This window comes from Pseudonaja textilis, chromosome 9 (assembly GCF_049901715.1).
Source record: "Pseudonaja textilis isolate UNSWEBS1 chromosome 9, rPseTex1.2, whole genome shotgun sequence".
NCBI classification, from domain to species: domain Eukaryota; kingdom Metazoa; phylum Chordata; class Lepidosauria; order Squamata; family Elapidae; genus Pseudonaja; species Pseudonaja textilis.
The window spans coordinates 3,293,863-3,313,325 of NC_141998.1; the positions used below are offsets into that span (position 1 = coordinate 3,293,863).

General features: G+C 47.2%; 1 protein-coding gene across 1 annotated transcript in view; it reads left to right on the forward strand.

The window, feature by feature from the left end:
- Nucleotides 1–3,943: 3,943 nt before the first annotated feature.
- ANKRD23 (ankyrin repeat domain 23) overlaps nt 3,944–19,463 on the forward strand; it is a 31,035-nt gene continuing 15,515 nt past the window's right edge. Inside the window, exons 1-2 of the mRNA XM_026715284.2 lie at nt 3,944–4,098; nt 18,426–18,584. Of these exons, the coding sequence (XP_026571069.2) occupies nt 4,072–4,098; nt 18,426–18,584 (186 nt within the window). The 5' untranslated portion in view covers nt 3,944–4,071. The remainder of the gene's footprint in view (nt 4,099–18,425; nt 18,585–19,463) is intronic.

Below are 19,463 nucleotides of genomic sequence, written 5' to 3' on the forward strand. Positions count from 1 at the left end.
TTTGGGTTTTGTCTCCATTCATCAGCCCCGGGCGATGGGGCTGCCAGGTGGAAAGCAAAGTAGGGCACAACGTTTCGCCATTGGCATCTCTCGCCTCGGCGAGCGACAGGTGAACGCTTAACCTCCTTCTTAGGGCAGGTATGGCACTCCGGTTCCCGCCGTGGGATACGTCACTAAGCAGGGAGCACCTGGCACTTATGACTAAGGACCTTGGAAGAGTATGGGGGGGGGTCTTCTCCTTGGGCCTCTCTTTCTGGGTCTCACTTTTGGAAGAAGCCCTGCTGGGGTTCGGGTTGGAATACCTGCTGTCCTTAGAAGCCAAGCGTTGAGGCTTGTTTTGAGTTTGGGAAGAGAAGGAAGCGGGATGCCATGAGAGCCAGCCTCGCAAGAGTCTATTTCTGTCTGTAGCTGTAACACGAACTCCCGACACAACCTAGTGACACACACAGTCCTGACTTCGGCATGGCTGTAATCCTTGGGGCATTTTCTCTTATCATGCAGGCACTCCCAACAGCAGCCAAGGGAACCAAGTTAGTTGGGGCAAGAGGAAAACAGGAGGGATCCTGGCTAGGTGCCCACTCAATGCTTCAAATGTCAAACTGTCGTTGATAAACACAACTACCTAATTGCATAACCATGATAAGCCATAGCTCGGTCTAAGGGAGCCAGAAAACTTCTCCAAAGGTTTGTTCTAAAAGTTAGGATTTCTTTTGTGAGCAAATTAATCAGGAAGAAACTCTGGATGTTCTTTATTTATGTTTTATTTTGAAAAAAAAAACTTGATTAGACATTTTAAAACGTCAAATACAAAATACAATACAACTCATTAAAACGAATGAGTGGCCTGCTTTAAATGTCAAGCCAACATAACTTTTTGTACGCTAATCCCCAACTCTCCCAATGACTTCCCTAAGTAGGTCACTATTACACAACGATGTTCACACAACCTGTTGATAGAGGGGCCAAAGATTTAAAAGTGTATTGTTTTCTTTGGTTAGGATGTTTTTAGCTGAGAGCGTTGGACACAACCGGCCTGTTGGGTTAGTTCATAATTCAGTCTCTGTATAAACCTAGAAAAAGGGTTTGATTCACTTATCAGGTTAAGAGTGTTGTGTGAATGCAGCCATTCGCCCTGTATGACTCAGATATCCGTGTTGAAGGAATTCACATTTCCCTTGGCAGTTGATCACATCATGCCTTTCTACTTCACCCATCGACACCCAGCAGAAGCCCGGATGATGTCATAGCACGTCATGATGTCATTCTACAACTGTTCCATTCTCTGATGTGGTGACATCACTTGAATCCCAATGGCCACCCAGATGCTACCACCTGAGGGGAATAGCACTTAAGATTTATATACCGCTTCACAGTGCTTACTTACAACTTACAATTGTCATTGATAGGTAGAATTTCAACCATCAAGATGAATATTTTACCCAGAATTTTATATTTGTTTCAAACCATACCAATTAGACTTGGTAAAGATTATTTTGAAGAACTAAATAAAATTGTGTTGACGTTTATATGGCAAGGTAAGAAAGCCAGAATAAAATTAAAACTTCTACAAGATGCTAGAGTTAGAGGAGGATTTGGCCTCCCGAACTGGGAGTTGTACTACCAAGCTGCAAATTTAATGTGGGTTAAAGAATGGATAACATTAAGAAAGACCAGATTGTTGACATTAGAAGGACATGATTTATTATTCTTAAGCGGTTTACAGAGTCGGTATATGGCCCCAACAATATGGGTGTTCATTTTACCGACTTCAGAAGAGATGGAAGACTAAGTCAACCTTGAGCTGGTCAGGATTGAACTGCTGGCAGTGGGCAGAATCAGCCTGCAATACTGCATTCTGCGCCACCACGGAAGGAAGGGAGGAAGGAGGAATAACACTAGCACTTAGACTTATATACCACTTCAGGGTGCTTTATATTCCTCTCTAAGTGGTTTACAGAATCAGCCTCTTGCCCCCAACTATCTGGGTCCTCGTTTTACCCACCTTGGAAGGAGGGAAGGCTGAGTCAACCCTACGCCTGGTGAGATTCGATCCGCGATCAACGCTTCTAAAATTCCACTAAATTGACTACTAATTCGATCAAGACAGAAGCGCTCTGATTGTATTCCATCGGAGAATTGTGGGTCTCATACTTCAAACCCGCTCTTCCTACTTCTGGCCATGCAAGGAAGTCCAACAGCTATGGTTTTTGGTCACCCTCCATCCAGTCGGCAAAGTGGAATTAATTTGACATTGTAAAAGTGGGACTTTTGTGGAAATGCATATGAAATGAGGCTTATTTCAATTTTTCTTTTTTTTTTTTTAAAAAAGGGTCAGCACTTGATTCTCAATCTTGTCTTTGGAATTAAAACTCCCAAGTGACAAGAAACAATTTTCCTAAGACGGGGTGAGTCACCCTCAGGTGCACGATTCTGTATTTAACGCTCCTACGTTCTCCGTTACTCAACCATAAATATACCAATTGCCGTTAGCTAACGGTAGAAGCAGCCTATTATGAAAAATGTCAGGTTTGAAGCCTGACTACTAACTAGCTTGGGAAAGCTTAATTTTTGCTGCAGAGCTGCAGGAATCTGGAATTCTTGGATCTTCTGAATTATGTTGGACTCCAATGCCAACCAGGGCCATTAACAAGGCCCTCTGGGCAGGGGTGGGATTTAAAAATCCCAGCAACCGGTTCACCGCCCAGTTGCTGGGTGAGTGTCGCCATGGTGGCAGGGCCTTCCGGAACTTCCTGTTTCAGGCTTCCGGTGGGCCTCCAGAGTCCGGGGAGGCCATTTTTGCCCTCCCAAGGGCCCAGAGGCTTTCCCTGCATCAAAAATGGGCCGCGTGGAGACTCCTAGGAGGGAAGGGGTGGAGCCAGCCGGTCAGTTGAAATACCGGTTTGGTGAACCAGCTCTAACTTTTAACATCCGGTTCGCGCAAACCAATCCAAACCGGTAGTATCCCACCCCTGCCTGTGGGAGTCATAGTCCATAACAGGGGTCGCCAACCTTTTGGACCGCAGGGACCACCAAACTCATAATTTTAAATCCCACGGACCAGAAACCCTGGGAAAATCCCCCCTCAAAAAAGTCCAGAAAAAATTTTCCACCCTGTTTTCCTACTGATCAATTGTTTTTTATTTGGGATTGCAGGATACCGTCTCCAGCTCCGTTCTCGGGGGCGTGGTGGGGGAAAGAGAGACTTTTGGCTTCATGCAAGGAAAGCAGCAGAAGCAGCAGAAGTCTTTCTCTTTCCCAAACTCCGCCAGAAATGAGTCTTTGTGAGACTTGTCACGCCACCACAGCCTCTTGGAGCAGGAGTCCCAAAGACTCATTTCTGGCAGAGTTTGGGGGAGAGAAAGAAAGACTTTTGCTGCTTTCTTTGCGTGCAGCCAAAAGCGGAAGAAGAAAGAAGCGGAAAGCAGCAGCCCGGTGACCAGGTGACGCACGTGGGGCAAATGGGGCAAGTCCCCTCCTCCGCTCTTCCCCCCACTACCTCATGTTGTTCGCAATGCAAGCGACGCAAACCTTGTGTTCCTGTGCAGCCTGGATTAATTGCTTTGGGGGTGACATTTCTCTGCGGACCACCAAAATTTTCTCGTGGACCACCAGTGGTCCCCGGCCCACTGGTTGGTGACTACTAGTCCAGAACAACAAACTACTTCGCCCTTCCTCGGCTATAACTCTGCAACAGTGCAGGGAAATTTTTTTCCAGAAATGGTGTTTCCACAGCCCGTTTCTCTTGGGCTGATAGGAAAAGCCAATCCGGTTTCATCGAAGGCTTGGGAAACTCACCGGCTGAAATGTTGAATTAATGGCCTGTTCCTTCACTCCCTCCCCTCCATACCTTCCTCTCTCTGGATATGGGCAGTCACTAGAGGCATTTAATGAAGTTATTTTAGCGGGTGTTACATGGCACTCCAGCAATCCAGTTGCTGGGCCCAAGTGGGTGCCAGAGGAGTTTTTGGATGGCAGCCTAAATCCACCCTTCCCCGGGACAGAATAAATGCAGCTGTCCAGGCAAGGCGCTGGAGAGAGAGAGAGAGCACTGCGGCTCTGCAAGGGAGGACCATGGAGATTCTCAGCATTCAGCAATTGGTAAGACTGAGAAGGGTTGGGTTGGGGTTGAGTGGGGAACTAACTGTAGATAATAAACCATAGGATGAGCCGTTGAGGGAATTGGGTTTGTCTAGTCCAGGGGTCGCCAATCTTTTGGACCTCAGGGACCACCAAACGCATAAATTTTATATCCCGTGGACCAGAGACCCTGGGAAAAGCCCCAAAAAAGTCTGCAGGAAAATTCCCCCACCGCCATTTTCCTACCGATTGATCGTTCTTTATTTGGGATCGCAGGATACCGTCTCCAGCTCTATTCTCAGGGGGAGAGAGAGAGACTTTTGGCTTCATGCAAGGAAAGCAGCAGGAGCTGCAGAAGTCTTTCTTTCTCTCCCTGAAACTCCACCAGAAATGAGTCTTTGTGAGGCTTGTCACACCGGCGCAGCCTCTTGGAGCAGGAGGCCTTGCAGGGTCCCAAAGACTCATTTCTGGAGGAGTTTGGGGGAGAGAAAGAAAGACTTTGGCTGCTTTCCTTGCGTGCAGGCAAAAGCAGAAGAAGAAAGAAGCTGAAAGAAGCATCCCCGTGGCCAGGACAAGTGTGTGGGGCGAGTGGGGCAACTTCCCCCCCTCTGTCCTTTCCCCCCTCCCCTCACTACCTCGTGTTGTTCGCAATGCAAGCGACGCAAGCCTTGTGTTCCCACGGGCCATGTGGGCGGCGCAGCCTTGTGTTCCCGCGCAGCCTGGATTAATTGCTTTGGGGGGTGACATTTCTCTGCGGGCCCCCCAAATTTTCTCGTGGACCACCAGTGGTCCCCAGCCCACTGGTTGGAGACCACTGGTCTAGTCTAACAAAGGGAAGGATGAGGGCTGACGTGATAGCTGCCTCCCAACGCTTGAAGGGCTGTCCCCGGGAAGGAGGGGTCAACCTATTCTGCAAAGAAAGGCAGGACGACCAGGGATGGGTGGAAGCTCCTTAAAGGCAGACCCAACCTTGAACTAAAGAGAACATTTCCTGACAATAAATCAATGGAACAGCTTGTCTTCAGAGGTTGTGGGGGCTTCATCACCAGAGGACTTCTGGAAAAGATTGGACAGCCATTTATCCAGGTTGCAATAAGACATCCTGCCTTGGACAGGAGTTGAAGGCCTGCAAGATCCTCTCCAATCCTATTATTCCAATCCAGGCCAACACGGATTCCTTGGGTTTGTTTTGAGTAAGTTAAGCAGGGTGGAAGAGTGGCCCACTTGTGAATCAAATCATAGAGCTGTTATGAAAGAGGGGTGCAGAGAACTCTGGGGTCTATATATCCTCCAGGTCAAAGTCTGTAATTCTCAGTCATCCAAGTCATGGTTGTCCTAAAGGTGCCTTTTTTTAAAGTAGGCAACTGAACTTCCTTGTTTTTTCTTTTTCTTTTGAAGACATTTCCCTTTTCCTCCAAGAAGCTTTTTCAGCTCTGACTGGACGGTGGGGAATGGAAAGATTCATAGTCCTTGCAGACAGCTGGTCATTTGCATCCTTTTAGAGGGTCGTTGAGGCCACTTGGAGGTTTGTCTGTGTCCTCAGGGTCACCTGAGGAACGCACATGGTTTCTGTAGTCTGCATTTTTTTCTTCCTCTGGAAATCCAGCGTGTTCATCTCAAATTGCATAGCTAAAAGTCTCTAGAGATTCTCAGTCATCCTCCCATTCCCCACCTTCCAGTCAGAGCTGAAGAAGCTTCTTGGATGAGAAGCGAAACGTCTTCAAAAGAAAAAGCAAAAAAAAAACTCCAGTGGCCTCCTGAAAAAAAATAACTCTGGGATTCCCCCAGGTCAGTTAATCTTCAGATGCCTGCTTTTGCATCACATTCACAGGAATTGGGTTAATTCAAACTGTGATTCCAACATCTCTCTCCGCCCCCTCAATGCCGGACCCATTGGCAAGTGTGATTTGTGAAACCAGCTTGGTTTGGTTCCATGTATTGTATGAACCCAGAAAATGGGTTCATGAGAAAGCTATTTAAATATGTGATGCGAATGCAGGCAGACTCTACTCGAATTTCATTTTTGTTTTCAAGCACAGATCTTTAAACACACACAGACACACACACACAAATGATTGCCTTTCACTCACATAGAACCCTCTGTATTTCTCCCTGTGCCAATTGAGCTGAATTCTTGCATGTGTTAAATTCTTGCCTAGTGAGGCAAAGCCAGTGTGCATGAGGAATGTACCAGAAACTGGGTCATTTCGGTAACCGGAGCAATTCTCAGCCTTGGGCCAGGAAAAGAGCAGAATTTCTCACTCGCTTTGGAAAGGCTGTTTGCACAAAAGGGGGAAATTAAGAATCAAATCACAAATATACAGCACTGTGTAAGCCATCAGCATTCAGGCTGACGAAGGCCTGCTTGTGAAAACTGAAAACGGATTGAAATTCAGAATCCTTTTGAAACCTTTCTGTTTAACCTTATCAGTGTGCACTGAGCTGGTATCGGGAACCTGCCTAAAGTGTATTTTAAACGTACGCGGTGATGGATCCGTTTTCTAGCTGGTAATGAATCATATCTTCTGCCAGTAGCAAGTGACGAATACTGTGATGAATAACGGAGATTAAATGTTGAGTAAAATACAATCGTATATTCATCACTGGTTCTCCGTGCCTTCTCAAACTTTTGACGAAGATCCATATTGTAATAGTTAAACCTGGCTATCTGGTTGTTCTAGTCAGAGATGGGATTCAAAATTTCAGCAACCGGTTTTCTGCCCAGTTGGGTGTGACCATGGTGGACATGGCCTACTCGGCCTCCTGCACCATAGCGGGGCGGGGGGAGACGTCTTTGCCCTCTTCGGGCTCTGGAGGCTTCCCACGAGCTTCCAGGAGGGTGAAAACGGCCCATTTCCAGCCTTCCAGACCCTTCACAAGGCCCATTTTTTGCCATCCTTGAGCCTTTGCGCGGGCCCTGCACCAGGATCCAAAATGGGCCATGTGAAGACTGGGTGAGCGGGGCCAGCCAGTCGTTGCAACTACCGGTTTGGTGAACCAGATATAAAATCAGCATCCAGTTCGCTAAAAACCAGTCCAAAACGGCTGAATCCAACTGGGTCTAGTTGATTGGGTTGTCTGAATCCATCTCCCCAAATGAGAGACGTGAGTTTGTGCAACTCTAAAGTAGGCTCCTATAGAACGGTGACTTGTGGTCCATTGTTTGCGAGAACATCGTCCGTTGATTCAGGCCGTTGTGTGAAACCGCCAGAATACCGGTTGTTGGTTGGTTGGTTCGGACGTGACACACTTTGCGAACAGCAAGGTTCTTGTTATCCTGCATTTGGTTGGGGTTTCACCTGTTCATGTGAACCCATCCTCCCATTTCCAATCCAAATTTTCTCTCTGCATCCCAGGGTTGAACGTTCTCTGAATAAGAAATAAGTTGAATCAATCATTTGAAAGATGACTTCATAGATGCGCCTCGGTGGTGCCTGGAGGGAAGTGCTTGAAGAACCACAGTGATGTTGGGAATTAATCCAGGTTTTCATTCCCAGGAGCAGGCATGTTTATCTGCCTGCACAACGTGTGATGTCCTTTTAAAAACTGAACTCACAGCCATCGTCTTCCTGCTGTTGGACAATTTCCAGTTCTGCCTTGTTCCCCTAAATGGGCTCTTCTAACATGATTAGATTAGAGTGAAATAAGAGAAAATTGTTTCTGGTTGAGCACATTAGAAGGAAGTCCATTTAAGTCATCACAGGTGTGAACCATGCTATTACGTTAAACCAGAATACAGGGTGATGGATTGGTGTGGGGATAGGATGTTCTGTAGAGCGGATAACCACGGTTTTTGGTCTGTCTTTCTCAACCTTAGCAATACATGGACTTCAGGCTGGCTAGGAAGTCTAGGAGTTGAAGTTCTGTAGAGCGGACAACCATGGTTTTTGGTCTGTCTTTCTCAACCTTAGCAATGCATGGACTTCAGGCTGGCTAGGAGGTCTAGGAGTTGAAGTTCTGTAGAGCGGACAACCATGGTTTTTGGTCTGTCTTTCTCAACCTTAGCAATGCATGGACTTCAGGCTGGCTAGGAAGTCTAGGAGTTGAAGTTCTGTAGAGCGGACAACCATGGTTTTTGGTCTGTCTTTCTCAACCTTAGCAATGCATGGACTTCAGGCTGGCTAGGAAGTCTAGGAGTTGAAGTTCTGTAGAGCGGACAACCATGGTTTTTGGTCTGTCTTTCTCAACCTTAGCAATACATGGACTTCAGGCAGGCTAGGAAGTCTAGGAGTTGAAGTTCTGTAGAGCGGACAACCATGGTTTTTGGTCTGTCTTTCTCAACCTTAGCAATGCGTGGACTTCAGGCTGGCTAGGAAGTCTAGGAGTTGAAGTTCTGTAGAGCGGATAACCATGGTTTTTGGTCTGTCTTTCTCAACCTTAGCAATACGTGGACTTCAGGCTGGCTAGGAAGTCTAGGAGTTGAAGTCCCCACCTCTTTGTTGCTAATTTGACAATCATAAGTTTAGGAGTTGGCCTATGCACATTTTGGGAGATTGCGCGACCTGTGGCTCAGATTTGTTGGATTATGCCCTTCTTGAGTTTTTTCTCATCTATCAGTATAGCTTCCCCCACCCTCCCCAATGATTTTTAATCCAGTGACACTCTCAGTTTAACAATTCGAAATATGGAGGAGACTCTTAAATTCTCAGCCTTGGACCAGTCAGTTTTCCTGCCCTGGACAACGACAACAATCCCACACCTTCCAAATGCTGAATTATATTTTGGGGCAGTCTCCTTCTATGTGACGAGGCTGTTGGGTTTCCCTGTATCCCTTTTTAAAATGTTCTGATGGCTCGGGTTATGCGGTGGCTCAGTGGCTAAGAACGCTGAGCTTGTCAGTCAGAAAGTTGGCAGTCCGGCGGTTCGAATCCCCAGCGCCACATCACGGAATGAGCTCCCCTTCCTTGGTCCCAGCTTCTGCCAACGTAGCAGTTCGAAAGCACGTAAAAAAAACAAAAATGAAACTAGAAAAATAGGGACCCCTTTGGTGGGAAGGGAACAGCGTTCTATGCACCTTCGAAGGCGTGTAGTCCTGCCGGCCACATGACCACGGAGACGTCTTCGGACAGCGCTGGCTCTTCTTCGGCTTTGTAACGGAGAGGAGCACCAGCCACTAGATGCCTCCGGAACTCTGCCAAGAAGAGAGCCCCAGCCTGGAGGGGAAAATATTCAAGAAAATCTCTGCCTTAGAAGGAACGAACAAATAGTTTATGGTACAGTTAGGGATCCGAAAGGGTTGCAGGAGATGAGCCCAGTTATTGCTGTGGTATCAATAAAGATCTGGCTCTCAGCTCCCCGCAATTCCTCAATCCTCACTTGGCACGGCGCACCCAAGAAACCAGAAACCAGCTGTTCCAATTTAACTCGATCCCACCAATTCCCACACTTCTGAACTCACAACTTTGCAAGCGTCCTGATTCCCAATTCAATAGCACTATGTCAGGGACCAGAAGGTTCCCAGCCTTAAGCCTAACCTGGCATGATGGCCCGTTTGGCCCACAAGGCCTCTCTGGATGGAGAAGTAGCATGGCTGCGATTCTGTTACCTAATGATGATCCAAAGACCTTCCCTCTGGACATGAAGGAGGTTGGAACTTCCTTTGAGGGAGAGAAACCTTGGGTCAGCCAGAGCAGGGGTCTCCAACCTTAGCAACTTCAAGAATTGTGGACTTCAACTCCCAGAATTCCTCAGCCAGCCTCATGCTGGCTTGAGGAATTCTGGGACTTGGAAGTCCACAATTCTTAAAGTTGCTAAGGTTGGAAACCCCCTGAATTAAGATCACACTGTTGTTTCTTCTGCTGTGGTGGCCTTCACAACTCCCCAGAAAACCTTCTGAATCTATATATATAAAAGCGAAATACGACTCACGCATTAATTATCACAAAATCTCCAGAACCATAAAGCCTACAAACTTGAAATTTGGCACATATGTTCCTCTTGGCTTCTAGGTGCTTCACTAAGAAAGGATTTTTCAAAATGACCATCAGAGCATTTAGAGTATTTCCTATATTATATTATTATTATTATTATTATTATTAATAATAATAATAATAATAATAATAATAATAATAATAATAATAATAATAATATACTCTGGTGCTAAGGAGTTCTATTCCCCTCCCCCACCTGAAAAGAAATCTGTTCCAAATGCAAAACACAAGCAGAGGAGTTTCAGTTTCAGTTTCGGTTTTAGTTTCACAGCACCAAGCAGCTTTAATACAGAACAGTTGAGCTAAGCCACGCCCAGGCTCCTTGCTGTCTCCTTGTTCACAAAGAAAATACTGTCTCAGTTTCCAAACAGCCCTCAACTGTCCGACACACTGACAGGACGCTAGCCAGATGAATATCGATGGATGCTGGTAGGCAGAGGCAGAAATTTCCCCCCTTATTTTCCTCCCCCAAAACTAAGCCAAACCACATAGTTTCGTAGCGAAGCACGGGTATAGAGCTAGTACTTTATAGATGCCAGTGGAGGAGAGAGGTTCTCCTGGGACGAGGGTCCTTAAACTTGGCAACTTTAAGACCTGGACTTCAACTCCCAGAATTCCTCAGCCCACTGGCTGAAGAATTCTGGGAGCTGAAGTCCACAAGTCTTAAAAGTTGCCAAGTTTGGAGACCTCTGTCCTAGGTCCTCGACCAAGAAACATCCACAAATCCATTCCTGGTCTTAAGATAGCAGGGAGAGGAGTGGTCTTATTTGGGTGGTTGCATCAGGCCTCAAACCTGCTTGCCCTCTTACCAAAACCATTCAAGATCCCTCGGAATCTGTTAGCCTAAGAAGGAAGGAAGCAAAGAAGCAGGTTGACCCTCTCGGAGGGTCTGGAATTCCTCACGGAGAGCTGTGGAGACATTCCATGGCTGCTTGGCCCCAGAAGGTAGAAATGCCAAGACGGGATCACATTTCTGGAGCAATGGAGGTTCAGGATTCCTGGGCCCTGAGCGATGGGATGCTTTCAGGTGGCTCGTTTCAGAAGACCTTTCCAAGGAGAAGTGCTCGACTTGGAGTTCCTGAGTCCCCCAGTGGACCCCAAAAAGGCCCTTACCCGGTTGCGTTCTTCAATATGACAGCGATTGAAAGCAGGACGGCTCTCTTACATCCTTCGGTTCACCGAACATAAAAGCAAGCAGCTTGGCTGTTTTTTTTGCACACTTAACCCAGTTACTGAAGAAGCTTGTTTCCTGGGTTTGCCCAGTACAGATTAACAGAGTTGGAAGGGACCTTGAAGATCATCTAGTCCAACCCCGCTCCCAAGCAGGAGACCCTACACCATTTCTGACTGATGGCAGTCCGATCTCTTCTTGAAAGCCTCCAGGGATGAAGCTCCCACAACTTCCAAAGGCAACTTCTGTTCCATTGGTTTGACTGTTCTCACTGTCAGGAAATTCCTCCTTATTTCCAGGTTGAATCTCTCTCCTTGTTCAGTTTCCATCCATTATTCCTTGTCTGGCCTTGGAATGCTTTGGAAAATAGCTTGACCCCCTCCTCCTCTCTGGGGCAGCCCCTCAGATATTGGAAGACTGCTATCCTGTGTCCCTTGGTCCTTCTCTTTACTAGACTAGCCAGGCCCAGTTCCTGCAACCGTTCTTCATACGTTTTAGTCTCCAGTCCCCTCATCATCCTGGTTGCTCTTCTCTACACTCTTTCCAGAGTCTCAACCTCTTTTTTATAGTATGGTGACCAAACCTTGATGCAGTACTCTGGGTGTGGTCTTACTAAGGCTTTAAGGCTTTGGAAAATAGCTTGACTCCCTCTTCTTTGTGACAACCCCTCAAATATTGGAAGACTGTTCTCCTGTCTCCCCTGGTCCTTCTCTTCCCTAGACTAGCCAGGCCAAGTTCCTGCAACCGTACAATGGATTATAAACTAACCAAGATGGCTGAACCACACTGCTTCCCAACCTTGGCAAGTTCCAGAGGCGTAGACTTCCAACTCCCAGAATTCTCCAGCTGGGAAATTCTGGAAGTCCACGCATCTAAAAGTCGCCAAGTTTGAGAAAGATTGGGCTAAGCCCTAAAGCGTTGGTTAACTATCCTTTCCCGAAACTGCGTCCTTGGGTACAAATGCCGCTGCTGAGCGGTTTTGTGTGTTTGTGCGAACGCAACTTGTCGGTCTCATGACGTGGGAAGGCTCTGTGAATAAGGAGAGAGATGGAGGGCAGACGCTTTGCCTGAGGGGCACGTGTTCCTTGTCATTTCCCCTATCAGGGTCTCCATCCATCAGGCAGCCCCTTTGCATAAGCTCCCTGGTGCTCTACTGCAGGGAAACATCCACAAACATCCATTCCTGGTCTTAAGATAGCAGGGAGAGGAGTGGTCTTATTTGGGTGGTTGCATCAGGCCTCAAACCTGCTTGCCCTCTTCCCAAAACCATTCTGAGTGGGTGAGAAGGAAATCTCTCTCTCTCTTTTTTCCCTATCCCATCTCTCCTATTCAAGCTCTGATCAATTCCCCCAACCTTGTGCCTTCTAGAGCAGGGGTCTCCAACCTTGGCCACTTTAAGCCTGGTCCGTGAAACAATTTATACCGGGCCGCCAGTTTGCTGGGCACCGCCATCTTGTTTTGATGAAAGTGCTTCCGGTGAGCTTTTCCGCGTAGAAAGCGGCGTTTGGGTGCTGAAAGAATCCTCGCGCCTTAGTTTCATCGAAGTGGGGGGTGGCTTCGAACAAAACTAAGGCGCGAGGATTCTTTCAGCACCCAAGGCAAGGCGAGCCGAGTGACCGTCCCGAAGCCGTCGCCGAAGCCCATCGACACAGGTACAAAGGAGGAGTTGAAGGTGGCGGGGAGAAGCGGGGGACGGCTGGCTGGCCGGTCGCTCGGCTCGCCTTGCCATGTGTGCTGATGCCGGTACTGGGCCGCAGATGATTTTGTGATGCTGGTACCGGGCCGTGGCACAAAAAAGGTTGCGGACCACTCCTCTACTGGATCCTGGGCAGAGGTTGTAGTAGGTGAGCTGCAGGGCTCCGACCTAGGGAGGTGCGGGACTCGAGATCCTTCCCCAGGCAACAGAAGGGATTTGGGGCCTGCTTTGCTTCTGGCGCCTGGCTGTCTTGGCCTGCCCTTTGGCCACCCCGACTGGAAATGTGACCGGGCACTGACACCACATCATGTTTCTGCCGAGTGTCACACCCTGAGGCCGGTCTATGAATAGACAGTTGCTTCATCTGGGGCGAGGAAGGACGGTGGCATAGGAGGACCTGGCACCGTTCCCCCAGTGAGGTATGGGAGGGGCACAGCTTCGACGGGTCGGCCCTCTGCGGAAACCCAAAACTGCCTTGGCCAAGGAGACAGATGGGCGAAGCACAGGGGGAGGAGGGGGCTTCTAAAATGTTAGCAAGGGTTTCTCTGCCCAGTGGCTGGGTGGGCATGGCCATGGTGGGCGTGGCCTAGTCGGCCTCCTGCACCACGGTGGTGTTTTTGCCCTTCCCGGACTCCGGAGGCTGTCTGGAAGCTGGAAATAGGCCCATTTCCAGCCTTGCCAAACTTCCAGGAGGCCTGTTTTTTGTCCTCTCCGAGCCTCCGTAAGTGCAAACCCCACTTCCTCCGAGCACTGATGATGTTCCCTAGTTGGGTCACGAAACATCTGCAAGAAAACCCACCAAGCTCAGAGAGCTCCAAGGACCCCCTTCATGTGCACCCTGGGCCAATATTCTCCTTTATTGGTACCTTTTCGGGTTTTTGAAGAGGGAGGGCATATCCCACTCTCCAAATCGAACCCATCCAAGTTTTTCCTGGTGAGCTTCCCATCTGTTGCTTGTTCTGAGTGGGTGAGAAGGAAATCTCTCTCTCTCTTTTTTTCCCTATCCCATCTCTCCCATTCAAGCTCTTATCAATTCCCCCAACCTTATGCCTTCTAGAGCAGGGGTCTCCAACCTTGGCCACTTTAAGCCTGGAGGACTTCAACTCCCAGAATTCCCCAGCCAGCAAAGCTGAAGTCCTCCAGGCTTAAAGTGGCCAAGGTTGGAGACCCCTGTTCGAGAGGAAATAGATTCCATCCCCCATCCTTCCCAACCTGTCAAATTATTCCCCAAGGCGATGGACACTGGAACCCAACAGGGGTGAAAGTTATGGGAACGGAGCCAGACCTGCTTCTCCTGCCTGAGATACGTCTGTGCTTGTTTACTTCTGTAATTTATATCCTGCCGTTGTTCCACAACAAGGCGCATAGCCAGGACGTTTGACAAGGCTGGAGTTTGATTTAAAACACAATTAAAATAACATGACAAAGCAGTCAACCAGAAATAATTCATAAGCCACTGTCACTTTTTTTTAAAAAAAAATAAAAAATGCATGAGGAGCCAGAATTAAAATAATAACAAAAATGTGATGGAATTGTTTTCTGTGTTCATCTCAATGCCGGCAGGGCAGGAAAAGCTGTAAAGAGAATGCATAAAACAATCCGCAGTTTTTCTATTCCTGTCATTCCATTGCCAGAGCCTTGGCAAGTAGACTTTGCCTGAATCTGGAGGTTTTGTTAGGCTGCGAGGGTGACTCTTTATGGCCAAATTTTTCCCTACAATGAATTTTTGCTATTTCTCCTAAAACCCGACTGAACAAGGGTGTGAGGTTAAGCCCAGTATTAATACTCATCCCTCATTCTATTCTATTCCATTCCATTCCAACATTCTATTCTATTCTATTCTATTCTATTCTATTCTATTCTATTCTATTCTATTCTACCCTACACCATTTCTGACAAATGGCAGTCCAATCTCTTCTTGAAAGTCTCAAGTGATGGCGCTCCCACAACTTCCGAGGGCAACTTCTGTTCCATGGATTGATTGTTCTTACTGTCATAAAATTCCTCCTTGTTTCCAGGTTAAATCTCTCCTTGTTCAGTTTCCATCCATTATTCCTTGTCTGGCCTATAGGTGCTTTGGAAAATAGCTTGACCCCTCCCTCCCTGTGGCAGCGCCTCAAATATTGGAAGATGCTCTCCTATCTCCCCTGGTCCTTCTCTTCCCTAGACTAGCCATGCCCAGTTCCTGCAACCGTTCGTTGTATGTTTTAGCCTCCAGTCCCCTAATCAACCTGGTTGTTCTCTGTACTTTTTCTAGAGTCTCAACATCTTTTTTATAATGTGGTGATCAAAACTGGATGCAGTACTCTAGGTGTGGCCTTACTAAGGCTTTATAGAGTGGTATTAGTACTTCCCTTGATCTCAACTGTATCCCTCTGTTAACGCAACTTAGGATTGCGTTAGCTTTTTTGGCTGCTGCTGCACACTGCTGGCTCATATTTAGCTGGTTGTCCACTAAGACTCCAAGATCCCTCTCACAGTTCCTGCTATTGAACCTGGTTTCACCCAGTCTATATGTGTACTTTTGGTTTTTCTTGCCTAAGTGTAGGACTTTACTTTTCTCTATATTGAATTTCATTTTGTTAGACATGGCCCAGTGTTCTAGTCTGTTAAGATCCATCTGGATCTTGAGCCTGTCTTCTTGGGTGTTAGCTATTCCTGCCAGCTTAGTATCATCTGCAAATTTGATAGGTTCCCCTTCTATTCCCTCATCTAAGTCGCTAATGAAGATATTGAAGAGTAGTGGTCCTAAGACGCAACCTTGTGGCACCCCACTGCTTACTTCCCTCCATGTAGACTTAGACCCATTAAGGACTACTCGTTGAGTACGATTTGCCAGCCAGTTGTGAATCCATCTAGTAGTGGTGCTATCTATTCCACTTTTTTCTAGCTTACTAAGAAGTAGGTTGTGGTCTACTTTATCGAATGCCTTGATGAAATCTAAATATATTATATCCACAGTATTTTGCTGGTCTACCAATTTAATCACTGTGTTGAAGAATGAAATAAGATTGGTTTGGCATGATCTGTTTTTAACAAACCCATGCTGACCGCTCGTTATTACTTTACTTGTTTCTAGATGTTGGCAGATCTGTTTTTTTATTATCTTTTCCAGCATCTTCCCGGGTATTGATGTTAGGCTGATTGGTCTATAGTTTCCTGGGTCTGTTTTTTTCCCCTTTTTTGAAGATGGGAACCACATCAGCTCTTTTCCAGTCCTCTGGTAGTTCCCCGGTGCTCCAGGATTTTTGAAAGATATGGTGCAGTAGTTCTGAGATGACCTCTGCCAGCTCTTTTAAAACTCTGGGGCTAAATTATTATTCATAACTACTCTCATAAACGTTTCCATGTGCATATTATATCCTTGTTACTCAAGGGTTATTCTGTACATATCATAACAAACTTAATTTTGATTAAATGAATTGAGTGAGGTTAAGAATATTGCCTGAATGCAGCCTTCCTTCAAGGGGGCCTTTCTGAATGCAAGCGAGGAAGGGGGTGTGATGCAATTAATAAGTTAATTAACTGAGTTTGTCTAGTTGCCCATCTCAACTGCATGGTTCTGGAAGGATAACGAAATAAAACCAATCAGCTGCAGCTATAACGTTTCCCTAAGACTGATCTCTAAATGTGAAGAGCTGGCACCTCTAGGGAGAAAGAGATGGATGTTCTCCTTATTCCCAGAATTATTAGCTGAGTTTTTTAAAATACAAAATTTTCTACAGAACCGAAGAAGCTTCTTGGATGAGAAGCGAAACGTCTTCAAGGAAAAAAAACAAAAGAAAATTCCAGTTGCCCCTTGGAAAAGCATCTTTGGGGTGCCTTCCTAGTTGCTCTTTTGAAATCTAAGGTTGTTTCCCTATTTCCCTATTTCCCTATTCGTTTTTTTTTTCCTTGCTTGAAGAAGTAACAGAGACGTAACGACGACAACCGACCAAGAAAAGCAATATTAAAAAAGAATTGCTGGTAGAACAACAGAGTTTGAAGAATAAACACTCATTAGCTCCAGAACTAAACCAATTATATTGGCCAAAACATTATTTTAATATGATGGACCTCCTGCTTGGGCTGGTGAATTAATTAAGAAGCCAAAAGCAGAGAACTAACAAGAGGGCATGTGTTAAAAAAATATGCAACCCGAATCTTCCTTAAGAAGTTTGTGCCAATTCTCTCCCCCTTCCCTCTCCCTCTCCCTCCCCCCCTCCCCTTTCTAACTGCTGCTTTCTATTTCTGTTCCCTGGCTTGGCTCCCATGTCATCTATTTGAGGAAACAAAATCACCGCCTTTATTAAGGCTGTCAATATTTTGTTTTCGTTTTTTTAATTTCTGCCAACTTCTGGTCCCCTTTGATTATTAGATCCGGGCCTCCTTGGCTCCCAGCAGCCCCCCCTCCCCCTCCGGTTTGGTGTGTGCCAGCCGTGTGCAGCAGCAGCCAAAAAAGCCAACGCGATCCTAAATTGCATCAACAGAGGGATTCAATCGAGATCAAAGGAGGCACTAATCCCACTCTATAAAGCAAGGGGCTTCAAACTTGGTAAGTTTAAGGCTTGTGGACTTCCAACTCCCAGAATTCCTGAGCTAACGCGACTGGAGGAGGAATTCTGGGAGTTGAAGTCCACAAGTCTTAAAGATATCAAGTTTAGGGACCCCTGTCCTAATAGAAGAGAATAATTGTAGCTCAGAGTTGAACCAGTGGGGACTTTGATGTTCTCTCAGCTTTGGTGGTTTTCTTGCAGATGTTTCATTACCCAACTAGGTAATATCATCAGTGCTAGAAGGGAGTAAGGTTTGGTCTGTGAGTTGGGATTGGTCTACTGCAAAGGTCTCCAAACTTGGTAAGTTTAAGGCTTATGGACTTCCAACTCCCAGAATTCCTGAGCTAACACGACTGGAGGAGGAATTCTGGGAGTTGAAGTCCACAAATCTTAAACCTGTCAAGTTTGAAGACCCCTGCTATAAAGCCTTAGTAAGACCACACCTACATCCAGTTTTGGTCACCACACTATAAAAAAGATGTTGAGACTCTAGAAAGAGTGCAGAGAAGAGCAACCAGGATGATGAGGGGACTGGAGGATGAGACATATGAAGAATGGTTGCAGGAACTGGGCCTGGCTGATCCAGTGAAGAGAAGGACCAGGAGAGACAGGATAGCAGGCATCCAATATTTGAGGGGCTGCCACAGAGAGGAGGAAGGGGGTCAATCTATTTTCTAAAGCATCCAAAGACCAGACAAGGAATAATGCATGGAAACTGAACAAGGAGAGATTCAGCCTGGAAATAAGGAGGAATTTCCTGACAGTGAGAACCATCAACCCGTGGAACTGAAGTTGCCTTCAGAAGTTGTGGGAGCTTCATCCCTGGAGGCTTTCAAGAAGAGGCTGGACTGCTGTCAGTCAGAAATGGTGTAGCTCGGGTTGGGGGTTGACCTACCAAGTCCCTTCCAGCTCTTATTATCTGTTATCTCTGTTTAAAAAATGCCTCGGAAGGCCTCATGCGACCCACATAGCATTCCTTCTTGTGACTCTTTTTCCTCCCTGGTTTCCTTCCCTAGGTAAGTGAGGAACGTCCCGAAGAGAAAGTCGGCTGTTTTGCAGCACGGACGAGAGGCACAGCCTGGGAGTCTGAACGCTGGCGCTCTGGCCCGGCTGGGCCCTGGTGGGAATCGGTGGAAAGAGAGAAGCAGAAAGCAGAAGACGAGAAGAAGAAAAAAGTAAGCCGTTTGCGGAGTTTCTGTAAAAGCTGTGGAGATGCCCTCAAGGAGACCCAGAATGCTGGTTGCTTCCCTAGGGGGCGGTCTTCTAGGTCAGGGGGTCACCAACCTTTTGGACCTCAGGGACCACTAAAGTCATAATTTTAAATTCTGCGGACCGCTAATATGATCTGCCTAATGACTGGCTGGGTGGGCATGGCTGGGTGGGCATGTGACTGGGTGGGCGTGGTCAACTGGATGTCACACACATCGTGGGGGGGCCTCGCTGGCCTTTACTTGCCCTTCCCCTCCCAGGCCCTCCTCACCTACGTGCCCGAGCTCCTTGGGGCCCCAACAGGAAGTCGTTGTTGGAGAAAGAGTTGACGAAACGGCGGGCTCAGTTCAAATTGGATCTGGCCGAGAAGGAGGTTCATCCGAAGCCCCTCCCTGAGGACTAGGAGCATAGGCTTTCCAAGCAGAGGGAAGACCTGCAGGAGTGCAAGGCCAAGTCCTGGCCCCTGGAGGCTCAGCGGGCTGAGATGGTCAGCTGGTTCCAGGCCATGATGCGGTCGTGCTGGGTCTTTGCCACCAGTGGCCTTTCCCTCCAGCCTTTGCCCAAAGCCCCCAGACCAGGAGGCCGAACCAGGCCCCAAGTTGGAATTTCTGGCCCCCTCCGACCAGGACAAAAAAGACCCCGAAGGGGGACACTCCACAGCGACACCAAAGGCGGCCGTAGTTTGAGGACCCCCTAATTTAATGCAATATAAAAAAACGCAAATAATTTTTCCTCAGACCACCAACATTTTCTCACAGACCACCAGCGGTCCGCGAACCACCGTTGCTACTCCTAGGAGGGGGGTCCTTAGATATTTGCAGCTCAGATCTGGTGTCCCAACTTAA